The 25,681-nt window shown below is 41.6% G+C and overlaps 1 protein-coding gene across 2 annotated transcripts in view; it reads left to right on the top strand.

The window, feature by feature from the left end:
* ELMO1 (engulfment and cell motility 1) overlaps nucleotides 1-25,681 on the top strand; it is a gene marked incomplete at both ends in the record, with an annotated part of 466,567 nt that overhangs the window by 165,117 nt on the left and 275,769 nt on the right. For both annotated transcript variants that reach the window (XM_079711467.1, XM_079711468.1), the window contains one exon: nucleotides 9,392-9,496. In XM_079711467.1, the coding sequence (XP_079567593.1) occupies nucleotides 9,392-9,496 (105 nt within the window). The remainder of the gene's footprint in view (nucleotides 1-9,391; nucleotides 9,497-25,681) is intronic.

The following is a 25,681-nucleotide window of genomic DNA, read 5'->3' as shown; positions in this document are numbered from 1 at the left end:
GAACAGGTTTCCAGCTTGACTAGCTAGACCAGCCCTGGCGTGACGGTAGCACACATTCTGTGTCCTTTTTTTTTTTTTTTTTTGTGGTACGCGGGCCTCTCACTGCTATGGCCTCTCCCGGCTCGGGACGCACAGGCTCAGCGGCCATGGCTCACGGGCCCAGCCGCTCCGCGGCATGTGGGATCTTCCCGGACCGGGGCACAAACCCGCGCCCCCTGCATCGGCAGGCGGACTCTCAACCACTGCGCAACAGGGAAGCCCCATTCTGTGTCCTTTGATGGAACTTTTAGCCTGTGCTCTTCCTGGGGATGAGTGAAAAAGGGAGACAGAGAAACCCACTCTGCATAACTGGTGCTAGTCCACTTCCTGTTTTAAAACTACAAAAGGTAGGCGAAAAGGGAGCTCTAAAAAGATTGGTGAAAAAGGAGCTGGGAGTTAAGGGAAGAAAGAGTAGGGTGTTGCTAGCACAAGCCACAGTGCTTGGGTCGTTCATAATCTGGCATGCACTCAGCTCAGTAGAAAAATTGCAGATATCTTTATAAACCTTGACAGCATTATTTCATTATTCATGAAGACTTTGTTTTTTTAACCATAACCAGCTTCATTTTAAAGGAGATTTATTCCCAAGGCATTTTAATTGCATCTTCATGGTAATTCTTTGTACTGACTGTTAAATCAACATACCAAATAAACAATATTGGAGTTTACTCTTTTCTTCGGTAAGTCTCAACTCTGCTTCTTCAAGATAATGAAGTGAGAGTGAGTCCAGATTTTCATGAATTGAATACACGGCACTGCACGGCCTTTCCTGACCTTTTGAGAGTAATTTTAAAAAGGACATTGTGTTTTAACTAAGGAAATTTGCCTTAAATCCAGAATTTTCTATGTGAGAGCTTCCACAGTGTGCATGTGTGAAGTTACTTATGCCTGTGTGGTGTGTGTGTGTGTGTGTGTGTGCATATGTGCATATTTCAAAACTATATTATTAAGGCTTTTAAAAAATTTTATGAATTTATTTATTTATTTTTGGCTGCGTTGGGTCTTGTTGCTGTGCGCGGGCTTTCTCTAGTTGCGGAGAGCGGGGGCTACTCTTCGTTGCGGTGCGCGGGCTTCTTATTGTGGTGGCTTCTCTTGTTGAGGAGCACAGGCTCTAGGCCTGAGGGCTTCAGTAGTTGTGGCACACAGGCTTCAGTAGTTGTGGCATGCAAGCTCTAGAGCACAGGCTCAGTAGTTGTGGCGCACGGGCATAGTTACTCTGTGGCATGTGGGATCTTCCCGGACCAGGGCTCAAACCCATGTCCCCTGCATTGGTAGGTGGATTCTTAACCACTGTGCCACCAGGGAAGTCCTTGTTAAGGCTTTTAATAATTCACTTCTGAGACAGAAGTTTCGTGAAGACAAGTACTATTTTGTTTTAAATTAATCTCTGGATGAAATTTATTATGTCTGTCTCCCATGGTGCCTTGCACAGTAGTAGAAATCCAAAATTATTTGATGAGAGAAGGAATGAATCAGGGGCTGCAAAGTATCTCAAGGTCATTTGCTCCAATTCTCTACCCTTTAGTTCTCTGGACAATATTCCTGCTGGACATCCTGCTTCAATATTTCTAAAAACTCACTTCTGTGCTAATCCTGTTTCCTGTAGCTGCCCACACAATAATATCAGTCCTTCAGATGCCTAAGGACAGTAGTGGACCAACTCACAACCCCCATCCTACCTCCACCACATATACTTTCTTCCCCCCGGCTAAATATCTAAAGGTTTTTTTCGAACTTTTCTGATATACCCTACTGTTTAGATATTTCTGCTTCTTCCTGGCCATGCTTTTGTACATGATTTCCTGTGTGTCAGGAGCTGGCTCCCAGTGTAGCCCCCAGAACTGTGTGTTGTGTCCAAATGTGGCCTCAGCTGGGCCCTGTCGGTGGAACCCTCCTCTGTTCTTCTTGCTGTTCTCCTATTAATAAATCCCAGCCTGTCAGAGCCTCCTGACTGCCACTCAGAATTGACTCATCTTGGACTTACACTGCCAACTCTAACTCTTAGTTCTTAATAAGAGGATTGGTCTTGGACTCTCCTAGGTTGCAGAACAAGCCCAGGGAGGGAGGTCCTGGTGATAGTGGGTAGTTGTGGATGGTCCCAGAGCTCTAGAACCAGAGGTATTCCCCCAAAGATTAGTTGTGGACCTGCCAAAGGAGGGAAGATGGAGCCAGGTTGAAGGTCGGGAGAACGAAAGGGTAGCAGGTGGATGAATGACATGAGAGAGACTAGCAGAGGTGTTCCAGAGGCCAGGCAAGGAGAAGAGAATGAACAGCTGAGGGGGAGGTACGGCACGGAAGCCAGGTAGTTTAGAATCTGTTGGCCTGAACCCTTAACATCTTCCTGGGTGTTTCTTTCATGCAGATCCTTAGTGCTTTACCTAAAAGAATCAAATTTTAATGATGTGGAGCTGAGATCTCATGAATTATTTGTAAGCCAGATTTCCCTTGTTCTGTAGTAGATGTGTTTTTGAATTTTTAAAAAAATCTTTTTATGGGACGTTACATTTCACTGATTAAACTTCTTCTTGCTAATGGGGCCCATCTTCCTATTCTCCAAAGGCCTTTTGAACCTAAATAGGAAAAAAAAAAAGCTGCAGAGCTGAAGTGGTGACTCTGCCACTTCTAACCATGCTCTTGCACACATCACAAGTTCTCACCCTCATTTGTAGGAAGAGAATAATAACATTTACCTCATTAATAACTCACCTCACTGGGTAGTTGGGAAGATTAAATTAAATCACGCCTTTGGTGTGCCTGGCACGACGCCTACCTGTCCCTCGTCACAGTTATTTTTCTGCCCCTCAGCATACCACCATGCCCACTCTTAGGTCAGATTTAGTAGGCTGCCTTCTCTGAATTCATCCAAACTATTCATTTTTATTGAATTTACTGGAGAGAGACCAAGAACAGAATCCGAAGGTGTCTAAAGGCTACGTCTAGGACTCTTTGGAACATTGATCCATGTTGGGGGTCACAAAGTCGGATACTGTCAAGAACCTCCTTATATAAATGTGTGAAGCAGCCAGGTGAGAGAGTGCCGGGCCTGTGTCAGCTCGGAGTGTGCATGTCCTCCCTAAAGCAGGCATCCCAATAAAAGCCGCTGCAAACCAAACATTTCGATACAGGGAATCAAGATTCCAACTCCATCAGTTGTTGGGTGTAGATCCCTAGAATGCTCTTGCATTGGGTTACTGTGGCTTTAGAGCAGAGGTTCTCAAAGTATGATCCAGAGACCATCAGTAGCACCTGGGAACGTATATGAATGCAGATTCTCAGGGCTTACCCAGACCTACTCAACCAGAAACTCTGGAGGCTGGGAGACAGCACCAGCAATCTGTTTGAACAGACCCTCTAAGAGATTCCAAGCACGTTCAAATTTGAGACCCACTGATCGGGGAAAGTGTTCTCAACCCTGGCTGGACTTTGGAATCATCTGGGGAGCTTTAAAAGTCCAGTTGCTTGGTTTCCAACCACAAAGTTTCTCATTTAACTGATTTTGGGTATCAGCCTGGACATCAGGATTTTTCAGAGCTCCCAAGGGGATTTTCAGGGGCATCCAAGGTGGATAAGTGCTCTTCTAGGAGCCTGTTGAAACATCCACATACCCTTTCTCCTGAGCGGGGAGGGGAGGAGTGGGAGGCACGTGTAATGTGGCACAGCTCCCAAGGGATCTGCTGCAACCATCAAACCCTGCTTCCCCTTGGAGAACATGACCTTAAACTACCAGCCTCAAGAAAGAGCTTTGATAGGGCCTTTCCTAGACTGAATGAATATTCACTCAATGTGATTTGTTTTAAAGGTTGCTTTTAATGCTATATTTGTTCAGCAAATGTAGGCACTTGTATAGCACAAATATTAACTCCTAAATCCTCCAAGGCTTTCCCTGCGATATGCCATCTGGCAGGCATTATTGTAATCATCTCTTTATTATCCACACTAATGAAGGACTAGCATTGCATTGGTAATTGAGAAACACAGATCATTTACAAATCATTCAGGCTAGTGCTGGCACTGCTTCCCCAACCAGGAAGCATTCAAGAGTAGAAAATATTGACTGATTACAGTTTCCTACCTTCCCTGTGGAGGTACTAATAATATTATTTTAGTCAGAAATTTGAGAAGTAGGAGAAGTGAGAGGCTTCTAAATTATAATTCCTTTTTCTGAATAAGGAAATTTCAGTTTTCTCAATAAGAGGCCAAAGCACAAAGCAGATAAACAGCAAGTATATTTAAAATGCATTGAACTTTGGAACCAGTCAGTTCAAAGCATGCTATAGTAGAAGCTGCATGGGATTCAAGAGATCAGTGGATCTGGATTCTAGATCTTACTTTGATATTACCCGTGCTATGTGAGATGTGCCATTCCAGCCATCAGCGGGTCTCAAAGTGTGGTCCTCAGACAGCAGCATCTGCATCACTTGGGAACTCGTTAAAGATGCAGATTCTCAGGCCTCTCCCCAACCCACCTGAATCAGAGACTCTGAGGGTGGGGCTAGCAATTGGTGCTTCGACAAACCCTCCCGGAGATTCAGTTCAGATGCCTGCTCAAGTTTGAGCACTGCTGTTCTCCAGGCACTCAGTTTTCTCAACTTTAAAATAAGGTGACAAGCCTAGTTTATATTTGAGGTCCACTCCAGCTCTCCAATGGCCTTAATGTATGGTCCTGGAAGGTTGAAAGATTCTCTGTCGTAGACCTTGAATGTGCGATTGAAATAATTCAAGTAAAAAACTGGCATGTGTGTAACAGAAGAGAAACAGATCTTTAGGAACTCTGTACACAAACCCCATATAGGATGCTCACTTTAAATAAATAGTGCTATCTTCAGTTGGTTAGTACCATTTTCTGAAAGTGAAAAAACCTTGGTGCTTTGGAAAGGGAGGTGGCCGCTCCTCCTTTCTCCAGGGTCTGAGAGCTGTCTGATGTGATTCACAGAGCAGCACTTCTACAGGCTCTAACAAATGGCATTTCAGAAGGATGTACAGAGGTACACAGGCTTTGCAGTAAAACAAGGGATATTTTCAAGTCATTTATGAAAGCTCTTGCAGCTTCCATTTCAAGACAGGTGGAAAAAAATAACATGGAACAAGAAAAGAAAATAAATCTGTATCCAGAGCATCTCATAAATAAGGAAGGAGCGGGGGTCTGTTGGCCTTGCCGGGTTCTCAGAGTATTTTTGTAACAGTACAGAAAGCTCTCAAATGTTTTGGCAAGTAATTCTTATACTGTTTCCGTTATCAAAATCTATGCTTGTAAAATTATTTTGCTGGCTGTTAAAACCAAAAGAGAAAAAGGAAACAATCATTTCAAGGAGAGAGAGGCTGGGAAAGTGATGCTCAGAGTTAAAAAAGAGAGAGACAGAAAAAAAGAATATAGTTCACCCACAACTGCAAAAAAATTTTTTCATCTAAAATGCAGTGACACTTCATAATTTAGAGCAAGTCATAGAAAATCGAAGGCAATTTTCTAATTGGCTTTTGTTTAATTAAGAGCCTGTTTGTTGGAGACAATAGGACCTGGTTTGTTGAACTTGAGAGAGACTTTGTTATGTCTGGGAGGGATGGAGAGATTATAGCTTTTATTGAAAAGGATGGATCACAGACCCACTTTGCCTGAGCAAAGCATGTTGATTGAGGAGAAGCACAACAATGGGGAACCTGCACTAGACACCTTTGTGAAATTCCCAGTGGCGTCTGGTTGAGCAAAAACTTGACCCTAAAACCCTGGTTAAAAGCCTGTACTCTGAGTTCAAATTCTGGCTCTGCCACATACTGGCTCTGAAACTCTGGGCAAGCTACTCAGATGCTCAGTGCCTCAGTTTCCTTCTGTCAAAGGAGGAAAATAATAGGACCTGCCTTGTGGGAATTTTATGAGGATTAAAAGTTAGCATATGCAAGGTGCTTTATATAACACCTGCCACATAGCAGGCATTATTTTATTAGGACTGTTTGCTAAATAGCCATATGGATCTTTAAAAGAACTCTAAAAATGTGTTATACTGTTTCGTAACTGTAAGACCTTAGAAAGCAGCAGTGCCCTATTTGATACCCCCATTGTGTGCCTAAGGAGGTGTGTGATTGATACAAAGAGGCTTCCAGGGCATCCTGGGAGCACAACTCAAACAAGCCTGATGATTCTTAACCCATGGGGTGCTTCTCCCTGGTCAACTTCACTAACACATAGCTTTGGGGGGTTGTTCAAACAAGATTCAGAGAAACTAATTTTTCTCATTTGATCTCCTTTTTGTGTATTTATTTTTGGAATAGATTCATAGACCAACACTAGAAATAGCTCTGAAATAAATGTCATATTTTTCTCTCTTATATTTGGCACACTCTCCTTTGTTGGCTGGACCATGCTGTGTAGCAGCTGATATTGATTAGCCTACGTTTTTCTCAAATCAATTTTTCTGAGGCTATATAAAGTCTAAATGCTGGCAGTACTAAAACAGATGCATTCAATTTATAAACTGGTGGTAAGGAAAAAGGTATGGACAGAAGCATGCTGAAACATATTGTCCAAGCAAGACATTGCCTGCTCTGCCAAATTCAAGTTGCCAGGTCCTGGGCAAGCTTCTTATCTCATCTGAGCTGCAGTTTCCTCGCCAATAAAATTGATGCAGCTGCTGTGGAAAACAGTGTGGTGGTTCCTTCAAAAACTAAAAATAGAACTACTGTATGATCCAGCAGTTCCATTCCTGGGTATATATTCGAAGAAAACAAAAACACTAATCAAAAAGATACATGCACCCCAGCGTTCATAGCAGCATAGCCAAGATATGGAAACGACCAAAGTGCCGTCAACAGATAAATGGATGAAGAAGATGTGGTGTGTAATCTCACACACACACAGTGGAATACTACTCAGCCATTAAAAAGAATAAAATCTTGCCATTTTCAACAACATGGATGGACCTGGAAGGTATTATGCTCAGTGAAATAAGTCAGACGGAGAAAGACAAATACTGTATGCTATCACTTATGTGTGTAATCTGAAAAATAAAACAAATGAATGAATATAACAAAACAGATGCAGACTCACAGATATATAGAGAACACACTGGTAGTTACCAGTGGGGAGAGGGAAGCAGGGAGGGGCAGCATAGGGGTGCAAACTACTATGTATAAAATAAATGAGCTACAAGGACATATTGTACAGCACAGGCAATATAGCCAATATTTTATAAAAACTTTAAATGGAATATAAGCTATAAAAATATTGAATCACTATGTTGTATACCTGAAATTAATATAATATTGTAAATCAACTATATACTTCAATAAAAATTACAGCCAAGAAAAAAATATGAGATAAAAATATCTCCCATAGTTCCACTACCTAGAGATAACCATTTAACATTTTGGAATACTGTACTCCAGAATTAAAAAAATAAAACAGGGTCATATTATTAAAAAACAAATAATAAATAATAAAATAAAATGGGGCTAACAATAGTGCCCACCACCTATCAGATGAGGTAACACATGTGAAACCCAAACTAGTGCTAACCCCAAGAAAGTACTCAGCAAATTCTAACATTTTTATGTTAGTTGTGTTCATGGAAATCGAACGTATCAAAGTCAAAATAATAAATGTATGCATAATGAGGGAAGTTCCACTATTCTTAAGATTTTATGAAAATATCATAAAATCTTTCATTGCAATTTACTTCTGAGACTAAATCTCTGATCGTTTATTTCCAGCATTTTGATTATCCCCTCACTATTGAATATAGACCTGAGCCTCTTACACCAATGAGTATCAGATTAAAGCTGAAACCCACTTCATTTGATATGCCCAGTGATTTTCATTTTTGTTACAATTATATTTATTTTATGAAATATACCTTTCTTATCATAAGTAGTATACTTTTGTATTTTAAAAATTTTCCAACATCTTAACAAACAAATCAGGATAAAATGCTAAAATAAAATATTGAAGTCACTACACTGACCCAACTTGCTATACAGATATGGACAGGAGTGCTCTGGAAATTGTGGAACTGTGGCCAGTAGGCAGCACCACTGTCCTATAATTTTAGATGTTGTTTATTAGCTCATAAAAAAATTTCAAATCAGCATGGAAAAGACAGGTTCTGTGTACTCTTGAATAATGTAGAAAAGTGTGGGTTGTTTGAACCTTGAACAAGTGAACAAAATGTCCTTCCTGTACTTAAATTAGAAAAAATTACAGTTGACCAAAATTTCCCTGGCAAATCAGAGAGCCAAGCTGTTTATTAAGAAATATTCAGGGGCTTCCCTGGTGGCGCAGTGGTTGAGAGTCTGCCTGCCGATGCAGGGCACATGGGTTCGTACCCCGGTCCGGGAGGATCCCACATGCCGTGGAGTGGCTGGGCCCGTGAGCCATGGCCGCTGAGCCTGCGCGTCCGCAGCCTGTGCTCCGCAATGGGAGAGGCCACAACAGTGAGAGGCCCGCGTACCGCAAAAAAAAAAAAAAAAGAAATATTCAGGAAGAAAACAAAAATATGTCCTTTCATAAAAATTACCTAGATTATGAGGTAAGAGCAGTTTTCTTTAATATCTCTTTAACTTTTCCATTTCTTGAACATAAGAATGACTTCCCTTAAATCATTAGCCATTTAGATCTGAATTTTCAGGACAGATCTTGGTCATCATTTTAGACAATTAGCGGTGGAGAGTGATTTACTGCCCTGAATAGGGGTCTCATGGTGTTTACTGAGTGATCTCCAGCATATGGAGAATTTGTTGGGCATATTTATAACTATTGTTTGTCTTTGTGGTTCTTGGCACAGTGTGGGTGACCACAAGGCCAGAACACTCCCTGCAAGTAGGCAGATGTTAGGACCCTGTGGACCTCTGTGAATTTTATAGAGTGCCTGTGCTCAGAGACCTACAGACTGTGTAAGTCTGGAAAGTTCACAAACACCATGGACAGGTGTGTCCATACCTAACCCTCACACCCGAGGATGAGGAAGTTAAGGTGAAAAAAGGTAAATGGCAGAGATGTGGCTTCATCCCAGGTTTTTCTCCCCAAATGCTGTTGGTTCCGCTAGAGCACAGCCAATAATGTAAAAATACAGTTTTTACATTATTTTCTTTTCCTGCAGTGTCACATGTCTAAGAATAATCCCATATTTCGATCTTCAGCTGAGTTTCCCAACCCTGGGTCTAGAAGCTGGTTTTGCTCCACTTGTAGAAGGAAGCCCTCATTGCCACCCTGATCAGTTCACATGGAGATAGCAAATGTCATCCTACTTGATTATTCGGAGCTTGCCTTGTGGTACTTTGGTCTTCTGGAGGGAAATCAGACCTCTGGCGGTTGGTGAAATCTGCTGAAGAATTAACCTGATCAAACATTTTGTTTTAATGACAGAATCATGTCAACCCTGCCATGGACTTTACCCAGACACCTCCTGGGATGTTAGCTCTGGACAATATGCTCTACTTTGCCAAGCACCACCAGGATGCCTACATTCGGGTAAGCACGCAGCGCCTTTCAGCTATTGTAGGTTTCCTACTGAATTCGCATTTCACACTTATGGATATGGAGGGATTACTTTTAGATGAGTGGCCCCAGAGATTGGCTTTTGTCACTTAGTAAAGTAAAAATGAAAATTAAATGAAGTTAAAGAGCACCAAAATAGGGATTTTTAACTTTTAATTTTTTCACATGACATTTAAAAATATATTAGATATTGGAAAAATATTTTATATAGTTCATTTGATTATGACAAAAACTCTTAGCCTTAAATAACAAAGAAGAGAAACAAACTATCTACCAAAAACCTGCATGATCCCAACGTTAGTGAAAAACACTTAGACTTATTTGGCTTCTTGAAAAGAGGCCCAGGATTCTGCCTAGCACTGCTTTGTTCAATCTAATGCTGGAGATACAATCAGATAAACAGAAAGAGAAGTGTGGGAGGGACGGGGAGGGATGAGAAATGCCTTCTCTCATTTCATAACAGATTAGTGAAACTCCAGCTACTAAGGCAATGCCCTTGTGGGTGGGGCTGAGGAAAATAGAAAGTGCCACCTGCCTATGCAGAGCAGGGACGGGAAGGACAAAGTGTGAATGAATTGGAGCATAGGGACAGTGACAGAGAAGGCCTGCGAGTCAAGGCTGCTCCACTGGAGGCCCTGGATTTGTGCTGACCCCTGTCCCCTGTCCCCAGGGAGAGGAGCCCAGATTCAGTCGGGCGAGGGATACAGATCCACGATTGAGATGAAGGAGGATATTAATAAATGGGACAAGGGCATTGCCAAGTGGTTAAAATGATGACTAGATATAAGCTTAGAAAATATTCGATGAATGAATATCCTAATGCAGGAAGAGTAAAGCTGAAATCAGAGTAAGGTATGAGCCTGTGCCTCTGATATTCTCCGTTGGCTCCCTCTTGGCACTGGCTTTCTGGAGACCAGGGTTCAAGACCTGGCACTGTCGTTACCTGGTAATGCAAATGGGGCCATTCCTTTTGACTGGGCTATAGTTTCTTCTCCAAACTAGGGAGCATTAGTCCCTCAAGGAGCATTTGGAAATGTGTGGGCATGTTTTTTCGGTAGTCAACATGTCCATTGGGGTGCTACTGGCCACAGCCCTCTAAAACATGGGACAGCCTGCACCATGAAAAATTGTCCTACTCAGTAATGACCCCTTTGAAAAAAAAGTCATGCCAGGTCTGAATTCCCTGTAAGCACTATATTTTAACTTTATCTGTTTTTCTATATATGCAATTTGACAAGCTTTGACGTATATTGAAACATTATTTGTACTTTAATTATATGAAGGATTTTATGCATTTCTCTGAATGGTGTTATGTGCTTCTCAGGTATTTGATTAGAAATGCAATTTTCCATAAGAAAATTGTTTTTTCATAAAAGTTTAATTTGGTTTATATGTATATATATTTATTGCACAGATTTTTTTCTAGGAATGTAATCTGCTCTCACAGTAAGTAAATTAATATTTTTGAGATACCTTGTGGTATAGCCTCAGAGAGTTGAGTGTGAAAAGAAGAAGCCTAGCAGAAATTTAATTTAGCATTACCTGATTAATGTTTGTGGATGAATGTTTCTAAAGTTAGAGAGTATTGATTCTGAATGTATTGTTAATTGCATAAGAAGCATATGTCTCAAGAAGAGTAATTTAATATTTTAAGCCCATTTTCTTCACTGTGTTCTCTAAACTGTCACAAGTGAAATTAATACCATGGCAACCTGACAGAACTTTATATCTGATGGGAACTTAAAAGAAAATCCTATTTGAGAAGAAAGGTGTGGACTTTTTTGTCCACATGCACTTTCTTTCTTGTTAGACTGAGAAAGGAATGTTTTCTTGAAAGTGTTCCTTTCCTAGTATGTTCTGTGTCCCATCTGACTTTGGGACCATTAAATGCTGCATGGAAAGCTAAAGCTATTTACATGAATGAATGGGGTTAGGGGATCATATATAAAGCTGAGGCATTCTGCAAGGAAGCTTTGTGGTGACTATGAAAACAGATGTCCCAGTGGTAGTGAGATAGTGATGGAGACAATGAAAATGGTCACCCCAGACTGCTAATTAAATTTTGATCTATGAGCTGAGTGATCTTTTCTGAAGCATAAAGATGGGCTCTTGGTTTTTTAATAAGCTTACATTTTGATAAAATTTCCTTTTTTTGATTAGGTAAATTTCCTGTCTGAATGCAGTTATTCATTTATTATTTATATCTTTCATTCAATAAACACGTATTCTGTACCTAAACCTATAGTCTCACTTTTCACTTTGCCAGTCAGATTTATGGTTGAGATTTTCAAAAGGAATTGTAACACACACACGCACACGTGCACACACACACACACACACACACATATTCCCTCTTTGCCCTTGACATGCCCACGCCCTCCAGCTATCCTGTTCCCTCAAACAATGTATATTTTTCCAAGTTGTCTTCTTACCCCGTGTTCTAACTCACCTGCCGCTCACTTTTCAACACTTTGCACCCATCACTTTCTAGAAGCTGTTCTCCTGCTACATGGGGAGCTCTCTCCTCTTCCTTCATCTTCTTTGTCCTCCCATGGACACTGGACACTGTTTCCATTGGCTGGTTCTCCCTTTTTGCCTGCAGCCCTTGCTGTCTGTCTTGGTTCTCTCCTTGGCTGCATCTCTTAGTCTCTCTGATGGGTTTCTCTCCCTCTGCCTGCCCATCAAATGCACATAATCCTCACGACTCTGTCTGTGGATCTTTTTTCTTTTTCAGGCACTCAAGCTGCACGTGTTTACTGAGTAACTATCAAATGGCCTGCAGTGAGGGAGGGGATAGAGATTCCCCAAGGAACAAGTCACTCATGAGTCCTGTCATTGAGGATTTTACTGTCTAGCGATGGAAGGAGGGGTAGTTGGAGGAAGAGTTAAATGCCAGCACTTTCCAAGCCACTTAGAATGGATTTTGTTTGGGCAGGAGTGATATTGGGGGCACAGAGGAGAGTCATAAACACAGATGTGGGAGTCAGGTCAGTAAAACTTCCTTCAAGAAGTGGCATCTAGGGCTTCCCTGGTGGCGCAGTGGTTGAGAGTCCGCCTGCCGATGCAGGGGACACGGGTTCGTGCCCCGGTCCGGGAGGATCCCACATGCCGCAGAGCGGCTGGGCCCGTGAGCCATGGCCGCTGGGCCTGCGCGTCCGGAGGCTGTGCTCTGCTATGGGAGAGGCCACAACAGTGAGAGGCCCGCGTAACGCAAAAAAAAAAAAAAAAAAAAAGAAGTGGCATCTAGGGCTTCCCTGGAGGCGCAGTGGTTGAGAGTCTGCCTGCCGATGCAGGGGACACGGGCTTGTGCCCCGGTCCGGGAAGATCCCACATGCCGCAGAGCGGCTGGGCCCGTGAGCCATGGCCACTGAGCCTGCGCGTCCAGAGCCTGTGCTCCACAACAGGAGAGGCCACAACAGTGAGACGCCCGCGTACCGGAGAAAAAAAAAAAGAAAGAAAATGAAGTGACATCTACACTAAGGCCTGTTGGATAGTACTAGTTATCAGGTGAGGGGAAGGGGGATGTGAGAGAGTACTCCAAGCAGAGGGAAACATGTGAACAGAGGCATAAAGGTGTGTGCTTTGTTCAAGGAACCACAAAAGTACAGCATGGTTAAGACAGGGAGTGGCAAATACGATCATGGCTTGGGAGGCAAATGTGGGCTAGTTCATTAGGGATCCTCCACACTGTATTAAGGTGCTCGCTTGTGCCTTAACCCAAAGGCAGTGAAGAATTTCTGAACTATTTTAAGTAAAGAGGATGAGAGTTAATTTTAGAAAAATCACTCTCCTGCCAGAAAACAAATGTGAGAAATCAAGACTAGCAGCAAAAATAAAATTGGGGAAATTATAGAGAAATGATGGTAACCTGATAAGGGTAGTGGCTGTGACATTGGGGAGAAGCAGTTTGAATGAATTATTTTGGAGCTAAGGTAAACTAGACTCTCTCCAAGGAAAAGGGAGATACTGGCTTGAGTGGATGGATGGTGGTGTCATTGATGAACTAGATCTGCGGGTCTGAGGGGTTGGTCATTTGGAGACATCCAGATACTATATGCATATGGGACAACTGTCCAGGTGGATGTTTCTAGTAGGCAGTGAGATATGGGCAGTGGTGGTCAATAAGAACAGCAGGGTCTAGTTCTTAGGTAACAGAATATAGACCAGCAAGCAAAGGAAGAGAGTATAATTTTTGTTGTTGTTGTTTTGTTTTGTTTTATCTTGTTTTCTTTTTTTCCCCCTTGGGTTTTTTTTAATTTTCTTCTGAATTTTTAGATGTGACCTATCCTCGGCACATCTATCAAGTCATAAAACCGTTTTACTTGATACTTATTTGCAGTTTTCTACACTATATTGAGCAGATAAACATTTCACTGTTTTATAAATTATCATACTGTTTAACCATATCACGATCACTTAGGACTTGCTTCCTTCCCCAGGGACCTAATTTTAAACAGTGGCACTACCTCTTAGAGAAATATTCTGATGTTGAGTCAATATGGAAAAGAACAAACTTAACCCTTTTTGTATATTTTATTTAGTGTGGTGCTATGTTATAAGTAAATTTTTTTTTTTTTTTTGCCTACACCACGCGGCTTATGGGATCTCAGTTCCCCAACCAGGGATTGAACCCAGACCACGGCAGTGAAAGCCCGGCATCCTAACCACTAGGGACCAGAGAACTCCCAATGTTTCCTTAATGAGGTTGCCACCGAACTAATTACACAATTTATAAGATCTCAAGCCTTCTAGTAACAAAATTAAAAGTAAATTCTGGAAACGGCTTGTTCTTTATGTGCCCTGAAGTTCTTTGCCTCAACATCCCTCAAAATTTACAGTCAACATCTCATCCAGTTGGAATATATTTGCACACTGGGTGACTGTGATAGAAGAGAATGAATTTCCTGAGAAGGGAAAATAGAAATGCCTTCAAAAGCAAGATTTATTTCAATGGTTTCATGCAGTTGTGAGCCAGGGCACATGTGTTTTTAGTATCATACCAAATCAGAACAGAAATATTTATAATATGTCAAGTAAATGAGATTATGGGAAAAGATGGCTATTTGTACCTAAGAGTTGTTTTCTCAAGGTTCTTTTATGGTAGCCATTTTTAAACAGATGAAAAAATGTCAGTATGTTTACACTATTTTAAAACTTTTCTTCCTCCTCATGATGCATACATAGTAAACAATATTTTTTACAGATAGTTGGGAGAAATAATGGTTTAGACCCTAACTCACTGCTGGGACATGAGAGGCCTTGTTCTTGAGGCAGTACTGACAAGAAAATGCTATGAAATGACCTAGCATGAGAAAAGCTGCCATATTTTAAGTCTTTACTGTATTTTGAATATTTCACATACATTATTTGTAATCTTCTCTTCAGTGCTCCCAGAGGTGGGAAGATAAGGTAGCTTTGGTACCCCGCTCCTTCCGGTATGTAGATCTCTCTGTCCATTGAGGCCCACCTCAGGTTCAAAGTTACTCTAGGGAAACTCTTCAACTTTTCCTATGTCAGAGGGCATAAACATAGTTATAATAGCAAACATAGAGCTTGCTGTGAGATAACAAGTATGCTAAACACTTTCATTAATATCTCACAACACCACTGTGAGGTTGACACTGTTATTATTTCCATTTTGTGGATGAGGAAACTGACACACAGCAGGGATTACCCACAGCGAAGGAAGTTCTAGAGCTAAATTTAAGACAAAAGTCTGCTTCCAGTGTCCACACTCTGCATTTTAGGGGTTCATAGATTCATATAGGGGTTGCAGCCACAGTTCAAGTAAGTTCTAAGGATGTATTTTGCTCAACTGGCACAGTACTTTTATTTTTATTTATTTATTTATTTATTTATTTTTCGGTACGCGGGCCTCTCACTGTTATGGCCTCTCCCGTTGTGGAGCGCAGGCTCCAGATGTGCAGGCTCAGCGGCCATGGCTCACAGGCGCAGCCACTCCGTGGCATGTAGGATCTTCCCGGACAGGGGCACGAACCCGCGTCCCCTGCATCGGCAGGTGGACTCTCAACCACTGCACCACCAGGGAAGCCCTGGCACGGTATTTTTAAAGGGAAGAGAATTTGAATTACCTGAACTCCCTTTCCAAATAACCATGAACCCCGGGACTCCCTATTATATTCTGTCTGGCTGCTTTATGAATTCTAGTTATCTGCCTGGTACTTGAGGGGCTTGACTTAGTGGCCATGATATTGATGACCTTTGTGAAGTTCTGAATGCATTGTCAGCACACAGTAGGTGCTTAACTTCTTTTACTTGCCTTTTCCTTTTCCACATAAAGTTGTACTTGATTACTGTCCCTTCTCCTGGGGGTTTCATATTTCTGCACTTAATGTTTGTTGTCTTTCCATCCTTGTTGTCAACTCCCAGAGAGCAGGTGCTTCATCTTGTGTTGGGTATTTGTTCCCTTGCTGAGACTAAAGGACTTTAATTTCAACCTCCCAAGTGTAGAGGAAAAGATTAGGCATGCTTCTCAAATTCTCTGGTTGTAAATATTAAAGAAAAAAGTCATCAGATATTATTATAAATACACAGGCCTAGTGTTCTCGGGGCTCTCAGCACAGTCAGCCCTCTGCGCTGTGTGTCAGACCATGCAATGGAGTTCCTGCTGCCCTTTAAGGGGGACAGAAACCAAGTATCCCTCATGTACTAAGGCGGGTGCTGATGGAGGCAATGCTGAGCCTTTAAAATAAATTAAGGAACTTTTAACATTTCAAGGGGGAAATTGGCAGTTTCCCAAGCGACATAATTACAAGACCGTGTGTAATGTGTAATTAAACTTAACTATGAAGCAAATGATTGGAATAAAGCTTGGTGGCACATCATTTTTTTTTTGTTCCCATAGTGCTGACAGATCCTTCCCTCCCCTTGTCCCTGAAATGGCTTCAGCAGCAATTGCTCCTAATTTTTTTTAAATGAAATTATATGTTGCCAGTTAAACACACAGTTTCATGTAAAGGAAACTTTTTGTTTGTTTGTTTGAGTGACATTTTCCTTCTAGGTGATCTGGAGCATAGAATCCATAGAATAACAAGGACCTCAAGGCAAAGCCTTGCTGGGACTTTAAAATGAATCTTTGTCCAATAATTCATTTAAATACTTTATTCTTTACTTTTAATTTTTTTTTCTTTCTTTGACCAAAGTCCACAGCTTGGAGGCTTGTTTTTATGTAGTTTTCTTTCATGTTTTAAAAATAGTGACATTAATTTTGTTGATTGTGAATAACCAAGCTGTTATTGCCAAACAATCAGGACCCCTTGAGAGTGTGAATATATGTGATTAGATTTTTACTAATTGCGCTGGCAAGCAGAATTTCTGACCAGTGATTTGAATGGAATGCTTCAGGCCTCAGGATGAGATCATTTTTCAGCATGGGCTTGGTTTTATCTCAGAAGGCCCATCATCAGAGGGAGGGAAGGCAGTTTCCACATCCATTAATGACTGCTGGATATAACAGTGCTTGTACTCTGAGTTCTCACCAGCTGAGTTCATTTGGTACTGGCTTCAGTACCTGAAGTCTGAAGCAGGTCTAAAACATGGTAGTTACTTGTTTCATTCTCCTTTTCTACTAGCCCAAGCTGGGTATTAGGTTTAGAATTTTTTACTTAGCTATCTGAGGGTTTTTTGTTTGTTTTTGTTTCTGTTTTTTTAAACTTTAAAACACAGTGAGACTTTAAAACACATTGATGGATTGCTTGAGAAAAAATGTAACCAACCAATAAAATGAACTATATGCAGTTGACACAGTGCAAACCTAGGCCCAGTGTGAATTTCAAGGTTAGAAACTACAGACAGCCTTATGTGTGGATGACACTGTCCCTCGTTAGGGCACCAGCAAAACCCTTAGTCAACAGTGGCTATCCTGGGGTCTCTATCTTAGACCCAGTAATAGCTTCCCATTGTTTCTCCAAACTGATTCTTTCTCAGTCCACATTGTCCATTTTTTTGGTCTCACTAAATTAGTTAAATAAATATTTATTGAGTACCTTCTCTGTGACAAGCTGCCTCCTTTCTGCTGTCATTGACCAAGCTTCCCCCTTTAATTGTGCATTTTCTACCTTCATTGTGGAGGGCTCAGTAGCTGCTGTGCTGCGGGTTTGCTGTGGCTTCTCCCCTTTCTGCTGTAACTGCTGTGCCATGTTGTAGAGCAGAAGTTCCAAGAGCTGCCCTTCACATCTGCCTGTCCCTTTAAGAGGGGAAAGATTTCTGGGAATCCCCTCTCTTCTGTGTGTCTTGAACTGGAAGGTGTTATAGACCTCACTGGCTTTTTAATTATTTCTAAATAATGGACAACATTTTTTAGAGTAGTTTTAGGTTTACAGAAAAATTCAGCAGAAAGTACAGAGGGTTCCCACATATCCCCTTTTGTCCCTCTCCCACACACAGTTTCCCACATTATTAACATCTTGCATTAATGTGGTACTTTGTTTGATGTAATGAAACCAATAACCTACAGTCTTGCTATAATTGCCTGTTAGTTACAGGAGGTTTTTTTGTTGTTGTTCCTTTGAAATTTTCTCGATAAACAATCATGTCATCTGTGCACCAGTAATTTTATTTCTTCCTTCCCAATCTCTATACTTTTTATATCCTTTTCTTATCTTATTGCATTAGCTAGGACTTCCAATAAGAAGTTGAATAGGAGTAGTAAGAAGGAATACCCAGATATTAGGGGGAAAGAGTCAAGTTTTTCACCATTAAGTATGATGTTAGCTGTAGAGTTTTTATAGGTGTTCTTTATCAAGTTGATGAACCTCAGTATTAGTTTGCTAGGACTGCCATAACAAAGCAGTATACACTGGGTGGCTCAGAGAATAGAAATATATCCTTGAACAATTCTAGAGGCTAGAAGTTTGAGATCAAGGTGCCTGCAGGGTTGGCTCCTCCTGAGGCCTCTCTCCTTGGTTTGCAGACAGCTGCCTACTTGCTGTGTTCTCACGTGGTCATCTTGCTATGCACTCACATCCCTGGTGTCTCTTTCTCTTCTTATAGGGGAATCAGTCATATTGAATTAGGGCTTCTTGCTGATAGCCTCATTTTAAATTACTTGCCTCTTTAAAAGCTCTGTCTCCCAATACAGTCACATCGTGGGAGACTGAGGGTTAGACCTTCAGCATACAGATTTTGGGGGGACACAGATCAGTTCATAGCATTCTATCTACCTTGAACATCCCAGGTGATTCCAACCTCTGGGCCTGGTACAGGCATACCTCATTTTATTGCTCTTCACAGATATTGTGTTTTATTACCCTTAGTCAACAGTGGCTATCCTGGTTGAAGGTTTGTGGCAGCCCTGTATTGAGCAAGTCTATTGAGCAGCACCTGTTCGCTCTGTGTTTCTTTGTCACATTTTGGTAATTGTTGCAATATTTCAAACTTTTAAATTATTATTATATTTGTCATGATCATCTGTGATCGGTGATCTTTTTAAAATTTATTTATTTATTTATTTATTTATTTTTGGCTGTGTTGGGTCTTCATTTCTGTGAGAGGGCTTTCTCCAGTTGTGACGAGCGGGGACCACTCTTCATCGCGGTGCGTGAGTCTCTCACTATCGTGGCCTCTCTTGTTGTGGAGCGCAGGCTCCAGATGCACAGGCTCAGTAATTGTGTCTCACGGGCCCAGTTGCTCCATGGCATGTGGGATCCTCCCAGACCAGGGCTCGAACCCATGTCCCCTGCGTTGGCAGGCAGATTCTCAACCACTGCGCCACCAGGGAAGCCCTGATCAGTGATCTTTGATGTTTCTATTATAATTGTTTGGGGGCACCACAAACTGCACTGGTATAAGATGGTGAACTTGATAAACACATGTGTTCTGACTGCTCTGCTGACTGACCATTCCCCCATCTCTTTTCCTCTCCTTGGGCCTCCCTATTCCCTGAGACACAACAATATTGAAATTAGGCCAGTTAAATAACCCTACAATGCCCTCTAAGTGTTTAAGTGAAAGGAAGAGTCTCATGTGTCTCTCACGTTAAATCAAAAGCTACAGATGACTAAGCTTGGTGAGAAAGCCATGTGGAAAGTCAAGATAGGCTGAAAGCTAGTTCTCTTGCACCAAACAGCAAGTTGTAAATGCAAAGGAAAACTTTTTTTTTTTTTTTAGCAAAGGAACAAACTTCTTTTTATTGTTGTTATTCCATTGTTTCAGTGTAGTATTCATTTATCTGTTTTTTTCTGCTTTATAACAAATTTAATCAGTTATACATATACATATGTTCCCATATCCCCTCCCTTTAGCGTCTCCCTCCCACCCTCCCTATCCTACCCCTCCAGGCGGTCACAGAGCACCGAGCTGATCTCCCTGTGCTATGCAGCTGCTTCCCACTAGCTATCTACCTTATGTTTGGTAGTGTATATATGTCCATGCCGCTCTTTCGCTTTGTCACAGCTTACCCTTCCTCCTCCCCATATCCTCAAGTCCATTCTCTAGTAGGTCTGTGTCTTTATTCCTGTCTTACCCCTATGTTCTTCATGACATTTTTTTTTCTTAAATTCCATATATATGTGTCAGCATACAGTATTTGTCTTTCTCTTTCTGACTTACTTCACTCTGTATGACAGACTCTAGGAGGAAAACTTCTTGAAGGAAATAAAACTACAACTCCATTGGACACACATATGATAAGAAAGTGAAACAGCCTTACTGCTGATATGAATAAAGTTTTAGTGGCCTGGATAGAAGATTAAACCAGCGATAACGTTCTATTAAGCCGAAGCCTAATCCATAGTAAGGCCCTAACTTTCTTCAGTTCTGTGAAGGCTGAGAGGGTGAGGAAGCTGCAGAAGAAAAGTTTGAAGCTAGCAGAGTTTGCTTCGTGAGGTTTAAGGCAAGAAGCCATCTCCATAACATCAGCGTGCAAGGTGAAGCAGCAATTGCTGATGTAGAAGCTGCAGCAAGTTATCCAGAAGATTTAGCTAAGATAATGAATGAAGGTGACTATACCAAACAACAGATTTTCAGCGTAGACAAAATAGCCTTCTATTGGAAGAAGATGTCATCTAGGACTTTCATAGTTAGAAGAGAAGTCAATGCCTGGCTTCAAACTTCAAAGGGCAGGCTGACTCTCTTGTTAGGGGCTAATGCAGCTGGTGATTTTAAGTTGAAGCCAATGCTTATTTACCATTATGAAAATCCTAGGGCCCTTAAGAATTATGCTAAGTTGACTCTGCCTGTGTTCTATAAATGCAAGAAAAAAACCTGGCTGGCAGCATATCTATTTACAACATGGTCTCCTGAATATTTTAAGCTCACTGTTGACACCTACTGCTCAGAAAAAAACGTTCATTTCGAAATATTTCTGCTTATCGACGCTGCACTTGGTCACCCAAGAATTCTGATGGAGATTAACGTTTTTTTCACGTGTGCTAACACAACATCCATTCTGCAGCCCATGGATTAAGGAGTAATTTCCATTTTCAAGTCCTGTTGTTCAAGAAATACATTTTTGTGAGGCTATAGCTGCCATAGATAGTGATTCCTCTGATGGGTCTGGGCAAATAAACTGAAAAGTTTCTGGAAAGGATTTGCCGTTCTAGATACCATTAAGAACATTGTGATTCATGGGAAGAGGTCAAAATGTCAACATTAACAGGAGTTTGGAAGAAGCTGATTCCAGCCTTCATGCATGACTTTGAGGGGTTCAAGACTTCAGTGGAGGAAGTAACTGCAGATGTGGTGGAATCAACAGGAGAACTAGAATTAGACGTGGAGCCTGAAGATGTGACTGAATTGCTGCAATCTCATGATAAAACTTTAGCAGATGAGGAGTTACTTCTTATGGATGAGCAAAGAAAGTAGTTTCTTGAGGTGGAATCTATTCCTGATGAAGATGCTGTGAAGATTATTGAAAAGACAATATAGGATTTAGAATATTACACAAACTTAATTGATAAAGCAGTGACAGGCTTTGATAGAACTGACTCCAATTTTGAAAGAAGTTCTGCTGTGAGTGAAATGCTATCAGACAGCATTGCATGGTACAGAGAAGTCATTCATGAAAGGAAGAATCAATCAATGGGGCCAATTTCATTGTTGTCTCATTTTAAGAAATTATCACAGTCACCCCAACCTTCAGCAACACCACCCTGATCAGTCAGCAGCCATCAACATCAAGGCAAGACACTCCACCAACAAAAAGATTAGGCTCAGATGCTGGTGAAGCCTCAGATGCTGGTCAGCATTTTTTAGCAGTAGAGTGTTTTTTAATTAAAGATGACATTGTTTTGCACATTTAATAGACTGCAGTATAGTGTAAACATAACTTTTATGTGCACTGGGAAACCAAAAAATTTGTGTGACTCACTTTATTTTGATATTCGCTTTATTGCAGTTTGGAACCAAACCTATAATATCTCCAAGGTATGTCTGTACTTGCTTCTTCGTCTCCAGGGAATCTGCTCCCCAGTTAGCCAGGGAGCTTCTTCCCTCGCTTGCTGTAGGCTCAGGGTGGCCTTTCTTCACCAGCAAATATAAAGCCGTAATTTCATCCCTTTACTCCCTGTCCATCTTACCTCTTTTGTTTTGCTCTAAATGTAATGCTTGTTTACATACTCTAAATTTACCTTTGTGTCTATTCCCTGTTTACCTGTACAAGTGTGTAAGCTCCATGAGGGCAGGGACTGTGTACTGTGTCTCTCCTGTGCCCCAGTGCCAGTGCAGTGGCGAACACACAGAAGGCACTCAGCACATATCTGTTAAATCGGTATCCGAATTGAGTGCATTCTGGTGTTCTGCCTTCTGGCCGGATCGCCAGTCACCCCAAGGTAGGATACCACAGAACAGGTTTTTATCTGGAATATGCTATAATCTCCCTGACTGCGGCTGTCCTTCTGGCCTTTGTCCATTCTGGAATGGAAACCAAATTAGCAGTTATATTGGTGTGGCCCAAAATGGGCTTGCCCCAGATACGCTGATGCTTATACTTGGGTGAATCACTGCTGACTTTCATTTTTAAATTGTATTCATGTGACCAGGGTCCAGCCAGTATTAGCAATCTGCCTACCAAATCAGAAGGCAATTGTATTGGTATAATAGAATTTAGGTGGTAGTGTTCCTGAATGTTTCATTGTATTCGGTTAAAAATAGCTTTCTCCTCTTAAGAACTAGGCAATACACCTGGTACACCCAGGAGTGTTTGACACTGTCAGGTAACTTTATTTTTACATTGACCTTAATTTTATTGACTTTTCCTCTGCCTTGGTAAAACCCAAGTTTTCAAAATTTAGTATAAATCATAAATCATCGACAATATTTTTCTTACATTTGATAGAGCAACTGAAACACTGTTAGTAACAGATATAACAGACCTGACAACTAATTTGTCTCTGGCTGGTTTATCAAATGCTATTCTGTACATAAGTACAAGCGTCCTTGAACTTGGTGGCCTTTAGAAGATGCTGATATATGTTATTCATACCTGTCTACAAACTTGTGATTATTACCAAGATCAGGGAAGTCAGTTTGACTGAACTTTCATTTCTTGAATGGTGATGCTTTTGTGCCACAGGGCTCTTGCACATGCTGTTCCTGTTGTCTCAGCCCCCCTTTTCTCTGCCCATACTTACTTGCCCACGTAACTCTAATTCATTCTTTAGGACTTCATTCTGAAGGCTCCTCTTTTATTGCTTTTCTTTCCTTGTTACTTCCTTTATAGCACTGACTCAACTTGGAATTATATAATTACATGTTTTATTATTTGATCATTATTTCTCTCAAACATGACATTTTTGAGCAGAGACCTTTTTCCTCTTTTTTTTTTTTTTTTTTTTTTGGTCTTTTGTCCTCACTGTCTAGCACTGAGACATTTAAATTATTTGCTAAACGAAAGATTAAAGAGTTGATATGTCGAATCCCTGACCAGTGTTACTTCTCTCTTTTCCCCTCGGAAGTCCTTCATGGCCATATGTGGTATTTGTCAGAGAATCAAAACTGAAATCAGACTTGGAAGAAATCTGCCTTTCAATGGGTGGGGTCATTGAAATGGCCACAGTTCGTTAGAACTGATGAGCTACATGGTATCAAGCTTCACCTAAAATCTTAGTTATGAAAGCCATGAGAATAAGTGTATGTTACATGAGTAGACATGGGTTCTGTATAAGAAAATGACTAAGAGAACCTGCCCCCATTCACGCAAACCCAGATTCTGGGTCCCCCTTCATGGTAACAGGAGGGTGAGGAGTGGAGCATGAGGGGTATGTGGAGGGCATGTTCCTTTGCTATGGAAGTTGGCTTCCTATCATCTCAGACAATTTTTCCTGCTGGTTTTCATCCTCAGCATTACAGGCAGTGTGTTTTTTTGTTTTTTGTGTTTTTGGGTTTTTTTGCCTTATGCGGGCCTCTCACTGTTGTGGCCTCTCCCGTTGCGGAGCACAGGCTCCAGACAGGCAGGCTCAGCAGCCATGGCTCACGGACCCAGCCGCTCCGCTGCATGTGGGATCTTCCCGGACCGGGGCACGAACCCACGTCCCCTGCATCGGCAGGCGGACTCTCAACCATTGCATCACCAGGGAAGCCTACAGGAAGTGTTTATAGCAAATAATTGCCAAGTGTTTTCCATAAACATACAACTAAGGACATTTTTCCCACATTCTAACTCTCTGTAAATGTTTGTTTTCCCAATGCACAAAGAAGGTGAGTATGCAGTTTCCTTAAGCAGGCCTTTGATATGTGGGCTTTGGCCCAGAGAGAATTCCCTTCTGAGTTTGTCCTTCTTCTGGCCATGTTGTCCCTGCACAAGCAGTAGACTCAGAGAGTTTCTAAATGAGTTTTCCTCCACAGCTTGGATTCCTAGCCACACGGCTGGACTCCAGGTAACTTCTGGGTCCTGAGCACCCCCTCAGTGAAGGACAGGGTGAGGTCAGAGGTTGCCGGGAGCATCACAGAAGTCATTGCTTCTGATAAAATCCACAGGGAAATACAATGGGGAATGTGGATGACAGGGGATAAGGAGATAATTGGAACTCAGGATGCACGTGAATGTATATAAATAATAGATTATGGAAATTCTCATATTAAAACCAGGCAAGGGACTTCCCTGGTGGCACAGTGGTTAAGAATCCGCCTGCCAATGCAGGGGGCATGGGTTCGAGCCCTGGTCCGGAAAGATCCCACATGCCACAGAGCAGCTAAGCCCGTGTGCCACAACTACTGAGCCTGCACTCTAGAGCCACAACTACTGAACCCATGTGCCTAGAGCTTGTGCTCCACAACAAGAGAAGCCACAGCAATGAGAAGCCCGCACACCGCAACGACGAGTAGCCCCCGCTCGCCGCAACTAGAGAAACCCCACGCGCAGCAGCGAAGACCCAATGCAGCCAAAAAAAAAACCAGGCAAGCTAGTGTTCATTGTTCATTAATAAGCGCCTAGTGTATGCTGCAGTGTGGGGAATTCACAGGTGACTGAGATACGGTTCCTGACCTCAAGGGCTCAACCCCACCAGAGGAAGTAAGACATATATTTCACCACAATTTGGAGCAGAAAGTGAGAATTGCTGTGAGAAAGATATAGATAAAGGACTGTGGGTTTTTAGACAAAGGAATTGCATTAGGTTTTATGAAGAAGGTGACACTGGCTTGGGGCCAAAGGAGAAGGACAATTTAGACAGGCACGGGAGGTGAGGTAGGGGTGGATGGGTGTCAGAGGAAGCAATTCCCATAGAAGGAATCACATATGGACCTACCACTGTAGGAGGGCTGTCTCACAGCAGAGAGCTCTCGTTTGGCAGAATTAGCCAAAATTTGGGATGCTTATATAGAATTAGATATAATGAGATAAATTCCTTTTAAAAAGCGAGATTTAATAGAAGAAAGATTTCCTTTTCACATGCCTTTAACTTGAAGTAAAACAATGTATGGCTTAATTTCTTAATTAGGTTCCAATAAATAATTTTTCCATTGTAGCTAATTTAATATGTGTATAATTGGAAAATTGACATTTTTTGTTTGAAAATGTTTCTGCAAAGGCAGATTATTATTGTTCAGAAGTGGGTGATGGAAAATATTTCTCTCTTCCTCACCTTTTCATCCCCTCATGTCCATTCTCCCAAACCAGAGTGAATTTATAAATCTGTGAGCCAAGTGAGAAAATGAAAAAAAAAGTCAGGTGTGATCTGACTTACAGGAATCCATTTTACC

The sequence above is a fragment of the Hyperoodon ampullatus genome, assembly GCF_949752795.1.
Source record: "Hyperoodon ampullatus genome assembly, chromosome: 9".
Lineage (NCBI taxonomy): Eukaryota > Metazoa > Chordata > Mammalia > Artiodactyla > Ziphiidae > Hyperoodon > Hyperoodon ampullatus.
Note: the sequence above shows the minus strand (reverse complement) of the source record. Positions and strands in the feature narration are given on the sequence as shown.